Below are 20067 nucleotides of genomic sequence, written 5' to 3'. Positions count from 1 at the left end.
AAGGAAGGCTATACATTGAAAGTGCAAATGTATGCCAGAAAATCTGATGCCATAGCGGGCATGGGGCATGCCGAAGAAGTAGTAGTAAATTTGATGGCTGGCTTCACCGGCTGTGGTCGCACACTTTTAGTAGACAACTTCTATGCGAGCATGCCGCTTGCTTCACGCCTGTTGAAGGATGATACATTTTTATGTGGCACTCTCCGGGCGTTGAGTACAGTGACCAAATGACGTCCTACTACTCCTGCCTACGGAAAGGGCTCAAGTGGTATAGGAAAGCTGCGGTGGAGCTCATCGTTGGAACTGCAGTTGTGAACGCATGGGTTGTCCGTTCAATGGTGGACGGTAAAACATCGCCAATCATCGAATTCCACGAGGACTTGGCACGCGCACTTTTCGCCACAGCTGAGATTGAGACCGAAAGGACACGCGGAACAAAGTGCGCCCATACGCTGGAACAGGCCGATGGACCTGCACGGTCTGTCCGAAGAAGATGTACTGGATGCTACGCATCGCTGAGAGCTCGCAGAAGCCCAGAGCAGGCAAGGGTAATGGCGAAGAAAGTTGTTACATTCTGCGCAAATTGCGAGGGAAGGCCATTTATGTGTTTGCCATGTTTCAATCTTCTGCACGAGTAGAACTCCTGAACATAGACTGCGTTTTAGACATCGTGAGCTGGTGGCACGTAAGACGTTTAGTCGCAAAGGTTGTGACTTGAACTGTTTTTTTTTCTTCGGAAAATTATTCTGGAAATATTTCAATAAAATGTCGAGTTTGAGGTCTAATTCTTGTGTCTTGGTGCTTAGTGAATGCTGAAACGCAGGGTCACGTGGCGTTGCCCACAAAGAGGAGCTGGTCGGTGCGTAGTAAATGTAGCAGGCAACGGCTTCAAAACGCAAACTCTTTACTGTGGAAACTCGTGCATGCCCCGTAAAAGAAAGAAGAATCGAGGGCGCGAGAGCAACAAGCGCCTCTGGCACTTGTTCGGACCAGAACGACCGAAACTCTTGGCCGCGATCTAATTACATAAAGCAGAAATTTTGTCGACAGAAAGGGCGCCGTTTTTCAAAGACATCCTTGAGAACTTGCTTCAGTCACGTTCATTGGGGATGAAGCGAGCAGAGTCGCGGTAATAAATGACTCGATAAGTTCTCCAGGTGCCGTATGCTACAAGGATCCATGATCCGTTTGGTTCTTTACATCAGGTCAATTTGGTTCGATGACGTAGCCGTGCTATTCAGACGTTCGTGGGAAGCGACCTGACTATTGGCTCATTGGCGACCGGTCCTCGCTATTGGACGCACCTTGCAGCCAATATTGAACCACAGTGCGCAACGAATGGCGAAGGCTATCGTCAACGCAGGTATCTGCTGCTTTTTATTTCTGTGATTGGTCAATCGTCTGTCAGGCTTAATTGCGTCACGCGAAACAGAGTGGAAAAGGGGCAATAGATTCTTATAAAATGCGGCCCCAGAGGAAGCAACTTCCTGGAAATGCACGAGCCAAGTGAACCACCTGATGATTTTCTGCGCTAGCATACATGATTTAAGTAGCCCGCGCAAACTGCGACTGAAAATGCCAGTACAGCCATCTTTCAGCAGGCGGAAAAAACAGCCTCATAAGTGTGCCCCACCGGTGTGTTACGCCGCACCCGCGGAAAGCGTCGGGTGACCCACCGGTGGGCCATAACGCACAGAGATCAAAACTATGATAAGGGGCTACGCAGTGAACGTGTTAAGAAAAGATGTGCAGCAAAACATTGTTTCTCTACATCTTTGGAAAATTCAGAGTACGATTTTTTAGTAGCAGTACATGGTACATGTACATAGAGACTCATGCACTGGCAAAAGGAAATTAAAGACCACCCCCTCCACACACGCACACAGAAGTGCACGTAAATACTTCGTGCACACCTTGGCGGCACAAAGGTTGCAAAGATTATGTGTAATTTCACACAAAACATGACAGCTAAATTAGTTAATTTGCAATTCCATGACGAACAGAACTGTTATAATGGAACTTCTAACATTGTTACTGAAGTTGCTTAAGATCCTGCTTCTGCTAGACAAATGACACAAAGAAACATCATAGGCTAAACTAAGAAGGAATATCATGCATATATTATTGCTATACAAATTATTTTAAAAGATATGTGCACTTATGCATTATTTACATTAAACGAAATGAAGGGCTGAGGTTCACTTCATGCTTTTGAGCTGGAAGGCGAGAGGTAGTTTGTAATAGAATTCTGCTGCCGTGGCTGCTGACTGCTTTTTAGTCGCTTCTGTGATCGCCGACTTTTTGGTGTTTCAGCCATCCTGAAAAACAAACAAAAAAGAATGAATGTTTAGCAACACAAATTAATTTTCAGGAAATATAATGCATCTCGTTTTGTCAGTGAACAAATTTTACCACTAAATCAAAATCTGTCCATACTTTATCTTAAATGAACAAAACGCTGACTAAAATATGTATGAGGATTTAAAATTTTATTTTGAAAATGAAAATTGCATAAAACTACTAAAGTGGCCTGTTGCGGTGGAACCCTAATTATCCCTGTAGTAGCCCACATCTTGGTAAACCCTAGCCGCGGTGGCGCAGTGGTTACGGCACTCGACTACCATTCCCAAGGATGCGGGATTGAATCCCAGCCTGCTGCTGTGGCCGCTTTTCGATAGAGGCGAAAAGCAAAGAGCCCATGTGCTGTGCAATGTCAGTGCACGTTAAAGAACCTTAGGTGGTCAAATTTCCGGAGTCCTCCACTACGGCGTCTCTCATAGCCTAAGTCGCTTTGGGATGTTAAACCCCACAAACCAAACCAAACATCTCGGAAAAATGTCACTGGTTTTCGTAAGTGCAGTGTTTTCAATTGTTTTAAGAGTGCTCATTTTGCTTCATTATTTCATTATATTTTGCACTCTCTACAGTCTGCCCGTCAGCACAAATCGCCCTTCTTTTGCATTGCCTATGATGTGCTTTTAGTATTTGTCACTAGATGGCACTACAGGCACTACAGGTTTTGAATTTCTTGGATAAGGAGCTGACCATGGCCCACTATACCTTCCGTCAATAAGGCGCGCATTCCTGTGCTGAACAGGTGTAAAAACTAAAGTGAACACTACTTTGTACTAAAAATGTCTAATTACTGTCTGGAGGGTGATATTGATATCAGTTTCTGGTACACCGCCTTTGTCGACGTGCAATCATCATTGCGGGTGCAACTCCACCGCTTCCAGCAACAGACTACATAAAAACGAGTGCATGCTTTGGTAAAAAAATTTGTCGTAAAGTTTTCTATAGTGTTTCCGACAAAACTGTAACAGAACTGATCACTTGAGACAGCAAGCTTTCCAATGCACTGGAAAAAAATCGGACGCTTAAGATGCTGTGTGCTGTCCCTTTAAATGAACATGTTGAAACAACCAAATTTACAAAACAACTTCGGAATAAAGACTTGCAGACTGAATCTGTGAACACACAAATGGAATGGTCACATCAAAGCAAGAAAGTAAAAGAATTCTTGTGCACAACTACTACTTTCTAGAAATCTTTCAAAGAAGACTAACTGCTACTGAGCTAACAAACCAAAATATGCCAAACTGAATCAAAACAGTAAAAAGTACAAAAATAATTGCAGCTTAAACAAAAATTAAGATGCAGAAAAAAAGAACAAACAATGGAACAGAATGGAGACTTTGCATCCTTCCTAAACTCTTACATATCAGTTCAGTTCAGTCGTGTCTGACTCTTCGTGACCCTATGGACCATGTCACGCCACGCTTTCCGGTCTCTCACTATCTTCCTAACATCACATAACTTCATCTGCAGCGTCTCTGGTTAACCCTAGTTGAATTGTGAAAGAAACGGCGGAAGCTTCTTTTGTCTGCTACACTATTCCCCTATCACGCCCTATCAGTATAAGGTGCTACATTATTGGGGACACCAAAGCTCATCTTTCAAGGGTATAACGCGAGAGTGTAAGCTACCAGCCCACATGTAAAGTCACACTTCAACCAAGCCACATGGACGTGCCTGCGTGTAGTGGGGGTAACGAGAATGCAAACGGTTCTGGCAGGCTGATTCTGATATCACCCTCCCATATAAAAGGAGAGACCCGAGTTGGCAGCTCCTGCCCCTGGCATAGGGGTAACGTGAATTCAAATGTCACGGCAGGCTGAGGCCACCCAAGGTTTCACTTTGGCTGTTGTAGTATTGCATTTGCAATAAAGATAGAGAGAGAAAAAAAAGAACCAACTTTACTCACAGGTGTTACCAAAATTTATGAGAGTCACTACAGAAATTTTCATGTCACCGTGCCCTGTTGCACAGAAGGCTACAACATGTCCATGTTGGTGGCAGTGTTTATTACCGGCTGTATGAGAACTGTTAAGGCATATTTTCATTCTGTGTTGTCCCCACCGCGGCCACTCTCCACTGACTTTGACATAAGGCACACTGAGGGGACATCTATGCTAGAAATTGTTTTCAAAGTATGTTCATGTTGGTGGCAGTGTTTATTAACGACTGTACAGGAACTGTTAAGGCATATCTTCATTCTGTGTTTTCCCCGCCACAGCCACTCTCCACTGACTTTGACATAAGGCACACCGAGGGGACGTCTATGCTAGAAATTGTTTTCAAAGTGGTCAATTATTTTCACTACTCTTAACACAGATGTAAAAAAAAAAAAAAAAAAAAAAAAAATTAAGGGAACACTTAAAATTTGCTTTTAAGGGTATTATGCAAAAGTATTTCTCTCATGAGTGGCTTCGCTTCTTAACCTTTGTTCACGTACATGACCTTTGCCCCTCACTTTATTACTAATCCCTTAATTGTTGTTTCTGTTATCTTACAAATACTACTAAATATATACTTGTAAGCTAAAAAATTATGTTCAAGATAACCCAGCAGCGATATAAGGCCCCACTTAACCAAACTGTACAACAAACGTGCCTGCGTGCCCTAGGAGTAGCATATCTGAATTAGAATGCAAGAGTCCTGGGGGAGTTCGATTCCACTCACCCTCCCATCTGAATTGAGGAGCAAGAGTTCGCAGTGCCTGCCAAATCATCCATTACACATTGTCATCTGATATCACACAGCCATACAATCAATCAGTGTCCAGCCATGCCAGCCACCTGCTACCACCTGCCCATAATTTTTCGTTCACAATGCCAACGCCAAAAATGCCGACACCAGATTTTCTGAAGAGTGGGACCTGTAACTCTATCACATTAAAATTGGCTGGTCTTGATGGTATATTATGTGGAATGAGAATCCAAGAGATCTAAATATTTATCATCAGCATCATGACCCTACTGCACTGAAACATTTGTGTTCCTTAGGTCCATGGCAGCCCGGCCAGTTGCATTGGTTTGCTTGGCTAGGTCCTCAGCCTGCAGCTGGGACTTCCAAGCCACCCAAGTACCAAGTATGCTAGAGGGGTGCTCCATGCCCCACAGCGAAGGGTCCGACGGGCCGGGGATCTCTCTATCATCGTATAGATGGTAAGCCCATAAGCCATGTAAATCACTTTAAGTAGCCAGGAATCATTGTATAAAATGACCTCAAATTGAAAACACACATAAACAAGGTATGCTTTTCAGCTTAAAGAAAAAAATCAATGGTACTTAAGGCGAAAGTGAAACCTCATACCTGAACAAACAAAATTAACTGCATATTGTCACGGGTGAAAATAGATAAGCAGCAACGGCCAGATGGCAGCCTGCGGTCGCCAACGCACTTCGGTCTCTTCACCTTCCTATGAGCGGCTACACCATTGGCAAGAACATGTAAAAAGGCTGACTCAAGTCCTCACAGCTCTCCCTAAATAATCTGCTGCATCGACATCGACAGCAGCTACACGGCTCTGCTGAAATATTAATAACAATAGTTAGTTCACAGGAAGGGAAAGGCGCTATAGACACCTGAACCACACTGTAAGGGAAGGAAGGAAGGTGGGAGTGAAAGTGCAAAGAGAGAAAGGGAAGCCTAAGTGCAGGGCTATGGAGTAATTTCGACCCCCTGGGGATCTTTAATGTGCACTGACATCGCACAGCACACGAACGCCTTTTCGTTTTGCCTCCATCGAAACGCAAGCGCTGCGGTAGGGATTTAACCCAAGAACTCCGGCACAGTAGTCTGGCGTCTGACCACTGCACCACCGCGGCGGGGCTCCTGCTGAAATGCCTGGAACCGTTTTCATGACTTCAGTGGCATGAGGTAAAAGTTGCAAAGCACTTAATAAATTCTTTAGGTCTGCAGCTGTTGCAGGTTAGTCTTGTCTCTTCTAAATGTTAGAATGATCGTCTTAGGCCCACAGTTTATTCTCGACCACGTCTACAAATGCTTTTGCTGTGTTAACAGTACTGTTTATCGGGAGACGTGGAATTGAATCTTGATCGTAAACATGGCAAAAGTACCCAGGGGCCACACAAAATGATGCACCAACTTAATGTGATGACAACGCGAATTTGCGATGCTTTGTGATCTCAAAGGACAATCATTCAAGACTGAAGAAGGCCAGGCTCTCAATCTGAACCCTGTCAAGCAATCAGGAACAATTAAAAACAAAAATCATTCACATTTCTGGCAGATATAATTCTGCTGAAAATAAGCTTGAGGTGTCAGAATAGTGTTGCCTTTGTGAAAGAAACCACCGAGAGGATAAGACAGACCTAGGCATTCAAGTCATGTTGGAATGATCTAAAAGATAAGTCCTGCAGGAATAATCTTGTATTTTCAGTGTTTCAGATGAACCATTTGAGACATATCTCAGAGGAAAAAGCAAAAAGTGTCATGGATAATGAAATGTCAATGCAGACTGTGTGTACAGAACAGGTAGATGCTTGGGCATATTGGTTCATGATTCTAGGAAAAACAGTGCCAAACACTTGTACAGGGAGGAAAAAGACACGCGCTACTATCTTTGCCTTTTCGGTCCAGATTTCTAAGAAACACACATATATATAGTGAAAATTATGAAGAAGAATCATTGTTGCCTTTTCTTCAGCTAACTCAAAAATTGCAAAATGATGTACTGCTTGCTTTACATTTCTTAATGCTATCAATAAATCCTGCTCGCACCTCATACATGAATGCTTGAAAATATTTTTCAGCAGCGCAAGCGGTTAGAGAAAGCTAGGTACTCTTTCCATGTTCCTGTGTCAGTCGCACAATTTGTTCTAAAAAAAGGCATGCCAGGAAAAGGTGGAGGTCAATCAAGGGGTGTTGTATAAGACAGAAAACGTTAGCATTGTACCATACTTTCACGGGCGCTCCCATAATCACCTAACAACATAACTTAACAAGAAAATGCAGCCAGCGGGTGCTAAAGTGGTTTTTTTGGGGCACCACTTGAGGTGCAGAAAAAATATTGCAGATGTCACAAAAGGCGACCTACTACACAAAGAAACATAGTGGCACATTTATAGAAGACTTTGAAAGTGTCATGTACCAGATACCTCTTTCCTATGCTAAGTAACATGTTGGAGAAACTGGTAGGCACCTGAATGATAGACTACAGGAAAAATAATGCACCACCTTTAATCCTACAAGTGTTCACCTCCTGTCTTTGCTGTGCTGCGAGACCAATGTCAGCTAAAGCATGCTCAGCAAGCCGAGAACATTTTGTTACCAGATGCACTGGCCTTAGAATCATAAACACTCATTCGCAACATGGCAAAAATACAGACCTCTTCTCGGACACAGGGCTGCATGTAAATTCCTGTGACGACAGCATTTCACGAATCATTGGCTTATTAAGGCAGGTGTCGATGTGCTCGTTCACTCGAGACCAGTCTGTCTCACGAATGACGTGGCCGCACACGGGGCACCCAACTGAGGTCGGCTCTTCCTCAGAACCAGCTGCCTGTTCCTTGAAAGATCCAGCTGGAACACTGCTATTCACTGCTGCACTGTGCTTGGTACCTTCATCCTCAGAGGCATGACGTGATGCCTCAGGGCTTGAGTGCAGCAGCAACTCATCAAAAGTTCCTGAAGTGTCCACACTTCCAGTGCAGTTCAGCTCACTGCAGCAGAGAAAGAAAACAAGAACAGAAAGAAAAGAACCTTAGGGCATGACTGTTGCAAATTAAAGATCCTGTGAGTAATGGAGACTTTTGCTTATTGCTGCTTTTAATTATCAATCCTTGCTGGCAGAAACGGCCAGGAGTAAAGCAGCTACCTGATACGGCAGGTACTGAACTTGAAAGACCATAATGATGTGAACACATTAGTTCTCTGAAAGATACCAGCATTCACAAGACAGACATTCAACTTTCCTGAGAGTTGCCCTCAAAGTAGTAATTATTCTGGCCATATTGCACGCTGCTTTCTGTGGGTTGAAAAGCCAGGAAACGAGACCAGAGAACATAGAAAGCTGACTGGACTACCGCTAACATAACGTCACTTTGCTTTTCAGCAGTAGATCTTATATTCTTGATATGTTGGACAGAACCTTATGCTAGGCAGACAGAATTAAGTTAGATGCTTTCTAATGACTGGTCTCTGGGCAACTTTAATGGTTTGTGAGAGGCAAAAAAATTGTAATAAAGTCCAAACAAATATGGAGGAAGAGTTTATTGACGTTCCATTAACAAAGTTGGTGCATAAACTCGAACAGGAAATAATTAGCAATTTCTCAAGAAATGGCTGAATACCAGCCAAAGAACTGCCAACAATGAAAATTACTGATAAAGGTGCCTTGTGGAGGATGTTTGTTTATAATTTAGAAAGGAATATTGTGAGCAAATAATTATTTCAGACAACACACTTCTCTTATGCTTATACTTTGACCTGATGGTTACCATTGTGGTAATGTAAATTTCAGCGACAGGTGGGGTAAAGTGAAATGGTGGTGTCATCCAGAGTCTTTTGTAACTGGTATCGAAACAGACCCGGTCATGCATAGTCGATTACCTGCTTATTTATCCATCCATGTGGACAGATGTATCCATCTATATGGGACAAAGTGACGTCTAACCAGTTTTGTAAATGCCACAAAAATAAGTAATTGATTGCATTTAAAATCACTTCATCTTGAACATAGCTGATTTCAGTGGTCAATTACAGAATCTGTAAAGTGACTGAACAATTACAGAAATTGCAATTGCATTATTCTCCTTCCAAGTTTATTGAACACAACATAAATACCACACACGGTGAACTGCTGTTGCTGGCTTGATATGTTGTTATATCACAACTCGTTTTTCAGTGTTGTTGTTGCAAATTTTTGCCATATTTTCTTGTAAAGAGATGCACAGCAACAGCTAGGGATCTCTCAAGCCTGCGCCAGAGGTTACAGGAGGCACTGGAACATATGACACGCACACCAGTTCACAAATCCCCAATTTCCTTTGATCTGCATTGACAAGAGTTATTTTCAAGTTACTGGCAAAAGTCATAGTTAGGCAAAAGTTGTTTCCCTTTTATCTGGCCAGCTAACGCCAAGTTTGCCTTAATAAAACACTGCAGTCAATCAACTGGTGCTATGACAAGGAGCTGTGGGTAAGGCCAAGGACCAGCTGAAAAAAGTTCTCTGTAGATGATTTTTTGGGACTATCAGAGGGAGCTACCAGTGGGCAAAGGCAGCCTAGGTGGTTCGATTTGTCAATTAGCTATAACCGCATATAAGTTGAAACCCCTTTCCCAAAAATTATGGGGGACATTTAAGCGCAGCTTTAAAGGTATGATGCGATAGCATAGGCTACCAGCCAACATATGAGGCCCGGCTTAAACTAAGCAGTATGAATGTGTCTTTGTGGCCTAGGGGTTAACGTGAATGCAAGAGTCCTGGCAGGCTGATTCTGGTACCCCCTCCAATGTTAAACAAGAGGCCCGAGTAGGCAGCTCATGTCAAACATAATTACAGGCAACCCTACGTCCAGTCCAGTTAGTGCTCAGCCATGTCAGCTGCCAGCTACTGCCTGCCAGCACCATGCTCGTGATTTTTCGCGTACAATGTCAATGCCGGTGGAAGGCTGCCGACGTCAGATTTGCGGTGAACGGGGCCTTTAACGCACAGGCTGACCTACAGGCAAGAACAAGAATCAGATTCTCTTTCATTACTACATAAATTTCTCGCATAAAGTAGATGATTAAAGAAGAGTTCCAAAAGTAAGACTGATATGAAACCTCTTGTACAAGGCCAGTACAGGAATTAAAAACCATTGCACATAAATTTGAACACAACAATAACCTGGCAGTAATAGCCCAAGCTAACAAGCAGAGCTGACCCACTTGTAAGGTTTGAAGTATAGTAGAATCTCGTTAAACAGAAATCAGTTAAGGGGGAGGCGGTGCTAAAATTGTAATTTTCACAAAAATAAACAACAGTAAAAAAGCTTTTTTTGTTTTCGTTGTTTTGAACTGTACATGTATTAAAGAAAATTGTCATCAAGTTTGTATGTCATCTGCGCAGCTTTGTGGGGTGGGGTGCACTCACAGCGAAAGAGCCTATGATGCTGATTTCAAGAGGCAGCAGCATAACGGGCAAAAACTGAATGCAGAGTAAATTCCTAAGTTAGAATACTTCTTTTTGTGCTCCATAGCCAAAAAGGACCTGCTGTCGAGAGTACAGAAGACAGCTAAAAAAAAAAAACTGAAAGAAAAGGCAAGTTGTTGGCCGTGGCGATAGCGGGTTGACTGGTAAACCAAAATAGAAGCTTGGATTGACCAAAACGCAGCACATAACCTGTGAACACTGTTTTTGTACCATTGGGAGCCTGGCCAACCAAAGTGCTCGATAAGCTAGAGATAGAATATGGAGCCTAGACGAAGCGGCATACCCAGCAAGCAACCAAGGAAAGCATTTCACGAGCTCAGACAAGGGCGTAGGATAGCTGTTACCTGGAAAAAAAAAGAAAGGCAACTCGAAGCAATCACAACAGAGCGGTGTCATATTAAAAAGAATGGCCCAACGTGTGAGAGGTACGGGGATAGATACTCCGCACCTCCACCAAGTTGTTACACGGAAGGCTTTCGTGAAAAACGGGACGTATGGGATGTCAGGGGCCTCGCGTCAGCAGCCAGTCCTCTCTGGCTCTGCGCGTGCACCACTTCCTCTTTCTTCTTCCTTAGTGCATCTTCATCTTCTTTGCGGCCTGTTACAGTAAGTAACAGGCCGCATTGACTTATTAATTTGGGCCCTAAAATTTGAATACCATGCTCTGAAATCTTTGAACTCATTTTTCTCAGTTTGCACTTTTTGCAAGAGCGCAACTGTTAGGACAACTACCAATTCCAAGCTCTTTCGCCAAAAGCTGCTTCCAAGGTGGTTTCTGGACTAAAATTTTGTTGGCAACAAGGTAAGATACTTTCGGGATTGCCAATTATTCTCTAAGAAAAAAAAAGTATCAAATCTATGCCATAAAAAAAAGTATCAAATCGGTTAAGGAGTGCTCGATGACAGTACTGGAGTTCGCGACGCAAATTGCAACTGATGGCATGTGGGGTTGGCGGACCGGCAGAAAAAAATGAACCTCATTTTGAAGTGACCAGATTGTTAGAAAAATGTCACAAAGAACTTGCAATTGGCTTTATCCTGCACAATGAACTGCCAATGCTGAACCTATTCTTTCTGTAAATAAATTCCTAATAAATGGAACATATCTTCCCGATTCTTTGAGATTCCGCTTAATGTGAGTCTACTGTAGTGCGCGCCTCATGCCGATAGGCCGTCCCCATCTGGAAGTATGGAACTCCATGTGTAGAAAGAATAAGAAAGTTAATCTGTGTGTCAATTGCTTTCATTATGAAAATTCCATTAGCACTCCATTTACTTTGCTCGCTCACACTGGTGGCTGCTTTCCCTGATGGGCATTAGACAGCGAGAAAACATTCGGTAACTTCCGAATCCGAAATTACAGAACTGCTGATAGTTCAGTTTGTCGTCACTTAGCCATCAGCAAGCAAGCATGGAAGGCAAGATAGAGCACCATTTTATCATCTCTGATTTTCATCTGCCTCCAACTGCTGGCTTTACAACTGCATTGTTACACTGTTTTTTTTTTTTCTTTTTGCTTTGAGCTGTGCATAATCCACGGTGCCTTCACGTGGAGGGAGTGGACCCTTCGTTGGCCACCAAGGGCTGCGGACCAGGGGGTTGACTTGACTTATATGTGCCAAGACTAAATGGCAACTGTAGGCCTGACTGGGCATGGGTAAGGCACGATTGCAGTGGCTTCAGCTGTATAAAAAAAGTTTGAATGTGTTTTAGAAGTGAAGCACTAAATGCTTTTGACCTGAAAGGAATGCCAGGATAAGACTATTTTTTAACATTTTAGGCAAACCAGTGAAAATAATGTGCCGAAAATATTCTGCGAAATTATTTTTTCTTGCTAATATTGGAGATGCAAATGCCACAATATTTGCTTTTAATTTAATCCCCAATTCCAAATAGGTTCAACATAAAATAGCTGCCACAGTGCTTAGAAGTCAGCAGCTGGAAAGTCACAATACTCCTTATCTCATTCAAAATTCCAGACAATACAGAAACAGAAAATATTGTGAATAAAAGAAATGTCAGTGGTTGATGTTTGTAAGCAGAAAAATGCAATGTTCACTCACAATTGAGCACACTCTGGAGAATCCTGCTGCTGCTGCTTATTTTGTCTCTGCTCATCCAAGCACGCATCCACGTGCGCATTCACAAAATCTGGGGAGCTGTTTTCCAATGTCTTCTGACAGACGGGGCACTGGGCTGCCTTCTTCGATGACAAAAATGCCGATAAAGTTGGTTGGGATGATGAAATGGATGTGCTTTCATCAAAGCCAGACAGCCGTACTCCTGAAAAACACCAAGTGGATCCATGACGTCATAAAAAAAGGGTTTACGAATATTGAAATTTTTGAATCAAATATAAATATATAAAAAGATGCCTTCAAATCCTGAATATCTTATATGTGAAAAAGAAAAGGAAATTCAAAAATAGCAATCTTTGTTCGTGTTGTTTATTTCGGAATTTTCATGATATTTTCAAACAAAATTAAACTAGGCTAGCACAGAAGTGTATATCCTACTGAACATTTCAGTATAAATGTTGCATAAATGTTGTACAGGAAGGGCCTGCTTGAATCTGGGCGGAGCTGTCATACTGCTGCTGAACACAGTTAACTTTCGTTAACTTGGCCTGCAAAGGATCAGAACAAATGTCTGAATAAACTGAAAGCTCGGAATAAGAATGGGCCTGAAAAAAACTGCTGATGGCCGTTTGCATCCCAGTAATTTATCTGATGAACATCTGCATGATAACTGCCTGCATTTTTGATGAAACCAAAGTGAGAACATTTTTTCCTGGCTTAATCAAATGATTTGCTTTTTACACACTGTCTGGAAGGCACCCTTCAGAAAGAGAAGGTTCCTCTTCACAGAACGGCTCGTCGCGTTTTGAGGATGCTTCACTGGTCGAGAATTACGGTGAAGCACACAGTGCTATGAAATTGCGGTGGATTTGAAACGTCCAATGTATTATTCGGAAATTTTCGAAAATTCCGAATATCAGTGTTTAAATACGAATTGAATACCAAACACATTCAATTCGTATTAAAAATTCCGAATGCCTGTATGCGCCTCTTGAGCTCAAACTAATCCAAAGTATTAGGAGCTCTATCAAAATTGTGATAGATCTTGGGACTCTTATTAACTGATAAATTACTGATAGCTGACTAATGGAATTTTACGTGTACCGAACACATTCAATTCATATTAAAAATTCTGAATGTTTGTATGCGCCTCTGGAGCTCATAAACTAATCCAAAGCAGTAGGAGCTCTATCAAAATTGTGATAAATCTCGGGACTCTTATTAACTGATACATTACTGATTGGCTGACTAATGGAATTTTACGTGTTGTAGCATCACTCAGGCCATCAGGCATGCCATGCTGCGCATTGCTGTGTGGCGTGGTATGTTACAGTGAAAGGTGGTAGATTAATTTTGAATCACCTAGGGTGCTGTAAAGTGGCACTTAGCAGAGTTTATTAATATCCATCAGCATGGAATAAGCCCCCATACTGGCCAGAGTGATTTCAAAACGCCTAATGTCTACACTGATGCTGGGAAAAAGAGAGAGAGAGAAAAACAGTGCTGTCATCTGACACTGGGAGCTGAACTCTTTTCACCACAGCAACCACTGCATCTGTGGTGGGAGTTTTGTTTGCAACTCAGCAGATGGTGTTGGAGCCCCAACCACTGTTGTTACTATTCATTTTTTCACTCAGTACTGCCATGACTTGCAGTTACCATTCATTCTGGCTGAAAATCTATCCAAATGAAGTCCACTGCCAAATGTCATTCCAGTGTAAAATCAGAGTGTAGTATGCCAATAGGTTATCCAGAAGTGTCACTCAGATGTAGGCATAAATATCTGTTCTTGGTAACTAGAAATAGTGCAGCTAGGAGACTGAGCTTCTCTAGAAGTCTTTAACGTGCTGTTCCTGGCAAGACCAGAAGTTGTAGTTGTAGACATTGTAGGATTGTTCACATTGACTTCTTCATCACTCAGAGAGACAGGTAGTAAACTGGTAAATAATAATAACCCTACCATGCATACAGCTGAAGTATAAGCAACTGGTGTACATTTTCCAGCATGACTGACTCAAATAACCATTCTTAATTGGCCAGCACTGCTGGCACAAGTTGTACTAACAGTGGCAACTTGATGCATTTGCCCAACATACACGGAATGTGGGGGCCTACCTGCATAGCAGGTTCAACGCGTACATTTAAGGTTTCAGGAATGCCAACCATTCCTTAACCATGGGGTATCAGTTACGTTTGGTTGTATTTGGAAGAGCGCTTTAGTTAACCTAAGCCAGTTGGTGATACTGGGTCTGCAGACAGACTGTGCAATACCTTTGGCAATGTCTTCAACAGAACTTGACATTCAAGAGCAGATGCAAGCCAACTATTACTATCTTCATTTGCGGCTATGGCAAAGAGGATAGAAATTTTCTTTTGAATGCTTCAATGCAATGGATGGTGCAGTGTAGACATGTCCTTGCACGAAGATGTAGCAGCCATGTTGGAAGTCTATCAAAATGGGGAGCAATTTAGCAACGTATGGCTTGTTAAAACTGCCGGCAGACATAGAGGATGAAGCAAACGGTGATGAAGTCTTTGCAGAGCAGAATAAATGCATCATTCGCAATCCCCTTCAGGATGTGGTCCACCTAGTCGGTCTCAACATGGCACTGTTCACTTCACGGCATAGCACTAGGGCATTCTGAATGTACGATAGGTACGGCTCAGTGGCTACTGTGCTGGACAAGTAAGACCTTTTTCACTGAGATTGCATCCAATTGGATTGCCATATGTCTTTTAGCTTTTGTTGAAAGATAAGCCAGTATGTGACGCCATCTTCATGCTTCTCGAATCCGACGTGTGCTGTTTCCGCCATGTAGGAAATTATGTTAGCAAGCATGACAGTAGCATCCCATTAGTTGTGCTTGCTTACCCGCTCATACACGGCAAGCCACTCGTCGATGTCGACTTCATTGGTCTTTCCCTCAGCACTCCAGACAGTTTGTTCACGTTATTGAAACTGACCCCCCCCCCCCCCCCCCCCCACCTCACCCGCTTTTGCCCATCTCTGCACGGCACGCCGTGTAACTATCGGGTGGACTTCCATCGAGGTTTGCGAGGACCCGCATGTTCCTCTGTGCACTTTTTGTGCGCAATATGGCCATGCTTTGAAGAAATGCAAGCTCAAGATTGATCCTTCGAAAGCGTGCTGTAACCATTGTGCAGGGCCACATGCCTTGGCGGCTTGCCCTAGCTCCGCCCGGGACCCCAATATTAAGTGTGCCCCCTGTGCTGCCGCTGGTCGCCCATCGAATCATCATGCAGGACATGAGTCGTGCTCTGTTTTGCACGAACGTTCGGACAAAATCCGCGCCCGCTCAGTGTGGACCTTAGCAGTCAGGTGGCCTCGCGTCCCTTGCCCGTTGGCACCCCAAACCGTAACCCAAACATCGAACACACAGAAATCTGGCAATGGAACTGTAGGAGTTTCAGACGAAAACAGGGTTTACTGAAACAATATCTCTGCACCACCCTCATCAGACCTGACATTATCTGTTTGCAAGAGGTAGGAGCCGACAGGTCACCGACGCTAGCAGGCTACTACATGGTCCGCCAACCCCACATGTCATCAGTTGCAATCCTCGTCGCAAACGCCATTACTGTCATCAAGCACTCCTTATACGAACCGGACGCTGAGCACTTACCGATAGAAATAGTGCCTAACAAACGGGGCTGAAAGAGCACATTCGTTATCAACACGTACAGGGTGATCCACTTCTAGCTATAACACGGTCACTGCTTCCAAAGCATCATTGCGTCAGATGCAGGCGCTTATCGAAGCAAAGCGATATATGCACAGTGGGACGCGGAAGTGATGTTTCGTATGGCCTGTCGCCTGGCTTTATGGAATGGCCAGTTAGGACGCAATAATGCTTTGAAAGCAGTGGCCATGTTATAGCTAGAAGTGGATTACCCTGTACAAGCCACCACGACCCGTAAAGGCCGACTTCACCAAACTTCTTTCCGAAGCCACCCGACTGGCGCAAGCAAACCAGCTTATCGTGGTCGGGGACTTCAACGTGCCCCACCAGAACTTGGGGTACCAGTCAAACTCAACCAGACGAGTGACAGTCGTGCGAGCAATAGAAGCCCTCGGCTAGGAACTTCTCACCTACCCTCTATATCCGACCAGGGAAGGCGACAGCATCACCCGTGACTTCTGCCCGGACCTCACCCTGGTCAAGAATGTTGCTGAGGCTACATGAACGAACCTAGAGGAAACCCTGGGAAGCGACCACTGCATGCTAAGCACACCTACCACATCAACCACATCTACCAAAATCCGAAGGGATCTGGGCGCTGCCCACATCACTAACTAGTCCAAATTCCGCAATGCATACGTCCCATCAGGTCCAATCCAGTTCATATAGGACTGGAACGAAGACATCAGACAAGCACACAAGAAAGCCATTGAAAAAATAACGCACACCAAAAGCCCCAGAAGTAGACCGCCATCTTCTCAAGCTATGGTAGAAGCACAGCCGCTTTGTGAGACGATGGAAAAGACAGCGCCTAAATAGACCTCTCTGGCTGCGGATTGCGCAGCTCACGGAGGAAGCCTAGATATATGCCACCAACCTAGCACAGCAAAATTGGCAACAGGCGGTAGCTGGCATGTCAGCTGCCAGCTACCGCCTCCCATGGTTTCTTCTTCTTTCTTCGCTCTTCAGACAGGCACTGGACAGGCACAGCAAAATAGGGAGACTGTGGCCAATGTAGCTCTCGCTACAAAAACATTTTGCTGTGCATTAGCCCTGCGAAATTCAAGTGAAGTCTCCTCCAAGGCAGTGTGGGCCATCACCACAGGTGCAGCGGCACTACACTTGGACTCGAACATTGCTTCTGACAAGCTTCACAGCTTATGACGCGTTTTTCAAGGTCAGCATCCATGGTGGGCCACCACATGTAACTCCTTGAGATTTCTTACTTCTCACAATTCCTGGGTGCCCTTCATGAATCTGCTACTATGAGAGCCTGCTGCCGCTTAGGAATGATGACACGCATACCATACAGCAAACAGCCCTGGTGGATAGTGAGTTCCATCTTTCTGTCAAAATACGGTTTTCATTGTGCATCCGGCATAGATGACGGCCAATCGTTTTTGGTCCACACTAGGACTTTGCTTAGTGTCGTATCCTGACATGTTGCACGAGCGATAACGGCACTAGTTACAGGGAGTGATTCCAATTGAAGGGTATGGAATTATTCAATATCCTCTGACTGTTCTTGCTGCGTTACAATCGGCAATCTTGAAAGACAGTCTGCCTCGGCGTTGTCGCTAGACTTTCTGAACAGCAGTGTATAGTGGTAAGCAGACAATGTCCCTGCCCAACATTGTAGGTGAGCTGCTGCAATAGGCGGAATTCCTGTCTTAGGTCCGAATATCGTTTGTAGCGGCTTGTGGTCTGTTACGAGCGTGAAGCTGCACCAATAAATCTACCGGTGAAACGTTTTTACTCTAAATACAATGCCGAGACCTTCTTTTTCAAGTTGACAATAGTTCTTCTCAGCCTCTGATAACGTTCAGGGAACATTTACCACAGGCTTTACAGTCCCATCCGGAAAAATGTGACAAAGAACAGCACCTATCCTGTATTTTGACGCGTTGCAGGAGAGTTGCAACAGCTTTTCCGGGTCGTAGTGCACCAGGATCGGCGAACTTTCCAAGACAGGCTTAATTCCATGAAAGGACTTCTGGCAGGCTCCATTCCAGTTCCAAGGCTTTCCTTGCTTCAGCAAGCTCATATATAAGGGGTACGCTAGTGTAGACAGGCTTTGCACAAACTTTCCATAATAGTTGACCGTTACAAAGAAGGACTGGAGCAGCCGCTTGTTTTTTACTCTGGTGCTTCCATCAGTGCAGAAGTTTTTCTGTTGAAGTTCGGATGTCCTCAGCAGAGATAATATAGCCAAGATAATGGAGCTCTTCCTGGAAGAACAAACATTTCTTATGTCGCACACGTACATCAAGCTCCAGCAGACGTTTCAGAATGTCCTCGAGGTTCTCGATCTGTTCGTCCTTTGTCTTACAGGTGATAAATATTGTCCAGGTAACAGCTCACTCCTCCTAAACCTTTGAGCATCGTATCCATAATGCGTTGAAAAAATACCAGGTGCCGAGGATACTCCAAAAGCCAAACAGTTAACGGTGTAGTCCTTTGTGGGTGTTTAGCGTAAACAATTTCTTGGAGCCCTCTGCCATCAACACCCGCTGGTAGGCTCTGTTGAGGTCAATTTTGGAGAATTGCTGGCCTCTGGCTAGAACGGCAAGAAGATCCTGGATCCATGGAATCGAGTATCGGTCCATATCAAGGCAAGGGTTGACGGTTGTTTTGTAATCACTGCACGATCTGATGCCACCGCCCTTCTTGACTACTGGTACCACTGGTGTTTGCCATTTAACTTGTAGTTGCAGGAGTTATTATGCCATGTCCTTCGAGCTTTTCCACCCCTGCTTCGACAGCTGGTTGAATGGCAAAAAAAAACACTTCTTGCTTTTAGAAACATCGGGCGAGCATCCTCTTGTAGGAACAGTTCTGCATATTCACCAGGAATGGTTTCCAGCTCATCCTTAAAAAGGGCTTCATATTTATTAAACAGCATCTCCAAACGCAACTGCTCATTACCTTGAGGGCAGTATGCAGATGACAATTTGTTCAGTGCAAGGATGCTGCTCCAATTCAGACGAATGGCTCGAAGCCAGTTTCTGCCGATCAGGGGAGATCCACGTCCATCTATGAGGTACAGTGGCAGGATCTTTACTTGATCGCCATGTCGGACCCGACGTCAATCACTCCTTTTGGCACGACAGAGCTTCAACGAAGTCAGTGCAAGATTGTTGTTGTTGCCCTATAGCTTCTTAAACAGCTTCAAAAAAATGATGGACACTGCTGCACCAGTGTCTATTTCTACCAAAAGTGGCTTTTTGTCGACCATTACTTCAAAGGTAATTGGGTCATAGCATTCATGTCAGCAAGGCCTTCGCCGTCCACCTTTGTGAGTATTTGCACTTGTTCCCAGGATTTTTCTGTGCAACACCACAGCAGGCACGCTGAATGTGGCCCTTCTTCCGGCACTTAAAGCATGTATACCGCCAAGTGTGGGCAGTTCCTGCTCACATGCCTCGACAAACCGCATCAAAAATACGTAGCCATCGGCACGCTGCTTCCCGCAAGGCGCTTGACGAATTCAGAAACCAGAGCAGGCGTCGACGCGCCTTAGTCTGCGTGGACCTTGAACAAATCCATTTCCGCTCACTCCAGTCCATGGGCCAGGCGGTGCTCTTGGTTCCTGCTTTTATAGCGTGCACATTTTCCAAAGCACTTTGGAACGTCAGCTTTTTTCTTTCTGTAAACAGGATGCACCAGATATCTTCTAGCTTCAGGCCACAGATAAAACGATCCCGTAGCGCTTGGTCGAGGAAAGTTTTGAATTCACATGCCTGAGCCAAACTATGCAATTTTGCGACGAATTCCGCTATAGTTT

The 20067-nt window shown here is 44.1% G+C and overlaps 1 protein-coding gene across 3 annotated transcripts in view; it reads right to left on the bottom strand.

Annotated features, from left to right (window-relative positions):
- Positions 1–2098: 2098 nt before the first annotated feature.
- LOC146197984 (DNA polymerase kappa-like) overlaps positions 2099–20067 on the bottom strand; it is a 27347-nt gene continuing 9378 nt past the window's right edge. For all 3 annotated transcript variants that reach the window (XM_084593286.1, XM_084593287.1, XM_084593289.1), the window contains exons 10-12: positions 12568–12787; positions 7695–8030; positions 2099–2318 (exon numbers count right to left, since the gene is read on the bottom strand). In XM_084593286.1, the coding sequence (XP_084449412.1) occupies positions 2204–2318; positions 7695–8030; positions 12568–12787 (671 nt within the window). In that variant the 3' untranslated portion in view covers positions 2099–2203. The remainder of the gene's footprint in view (positions 2319–7694; positions 8031–12567; positions 12788–20067) is intronic.

The sequence above is a fragment of the Amblyomma maculatum genome, chromosome 2 (genome assembly GCF_055883805.1).
Source record: "Amblyomma maculatum isolate TAMU_Amacu chromosome 2, ASM5588380v1, whole genome shotgun sequence".
NCBI lineage: Eukaryota > Metazoa > Arthropoda > Arachnida > Ixodida > Ixodidae > Amblyomma > Amblyomma maculatum.
This window is presented reverse-complemented; position numbering and strand designations above follow the sequence as displayed.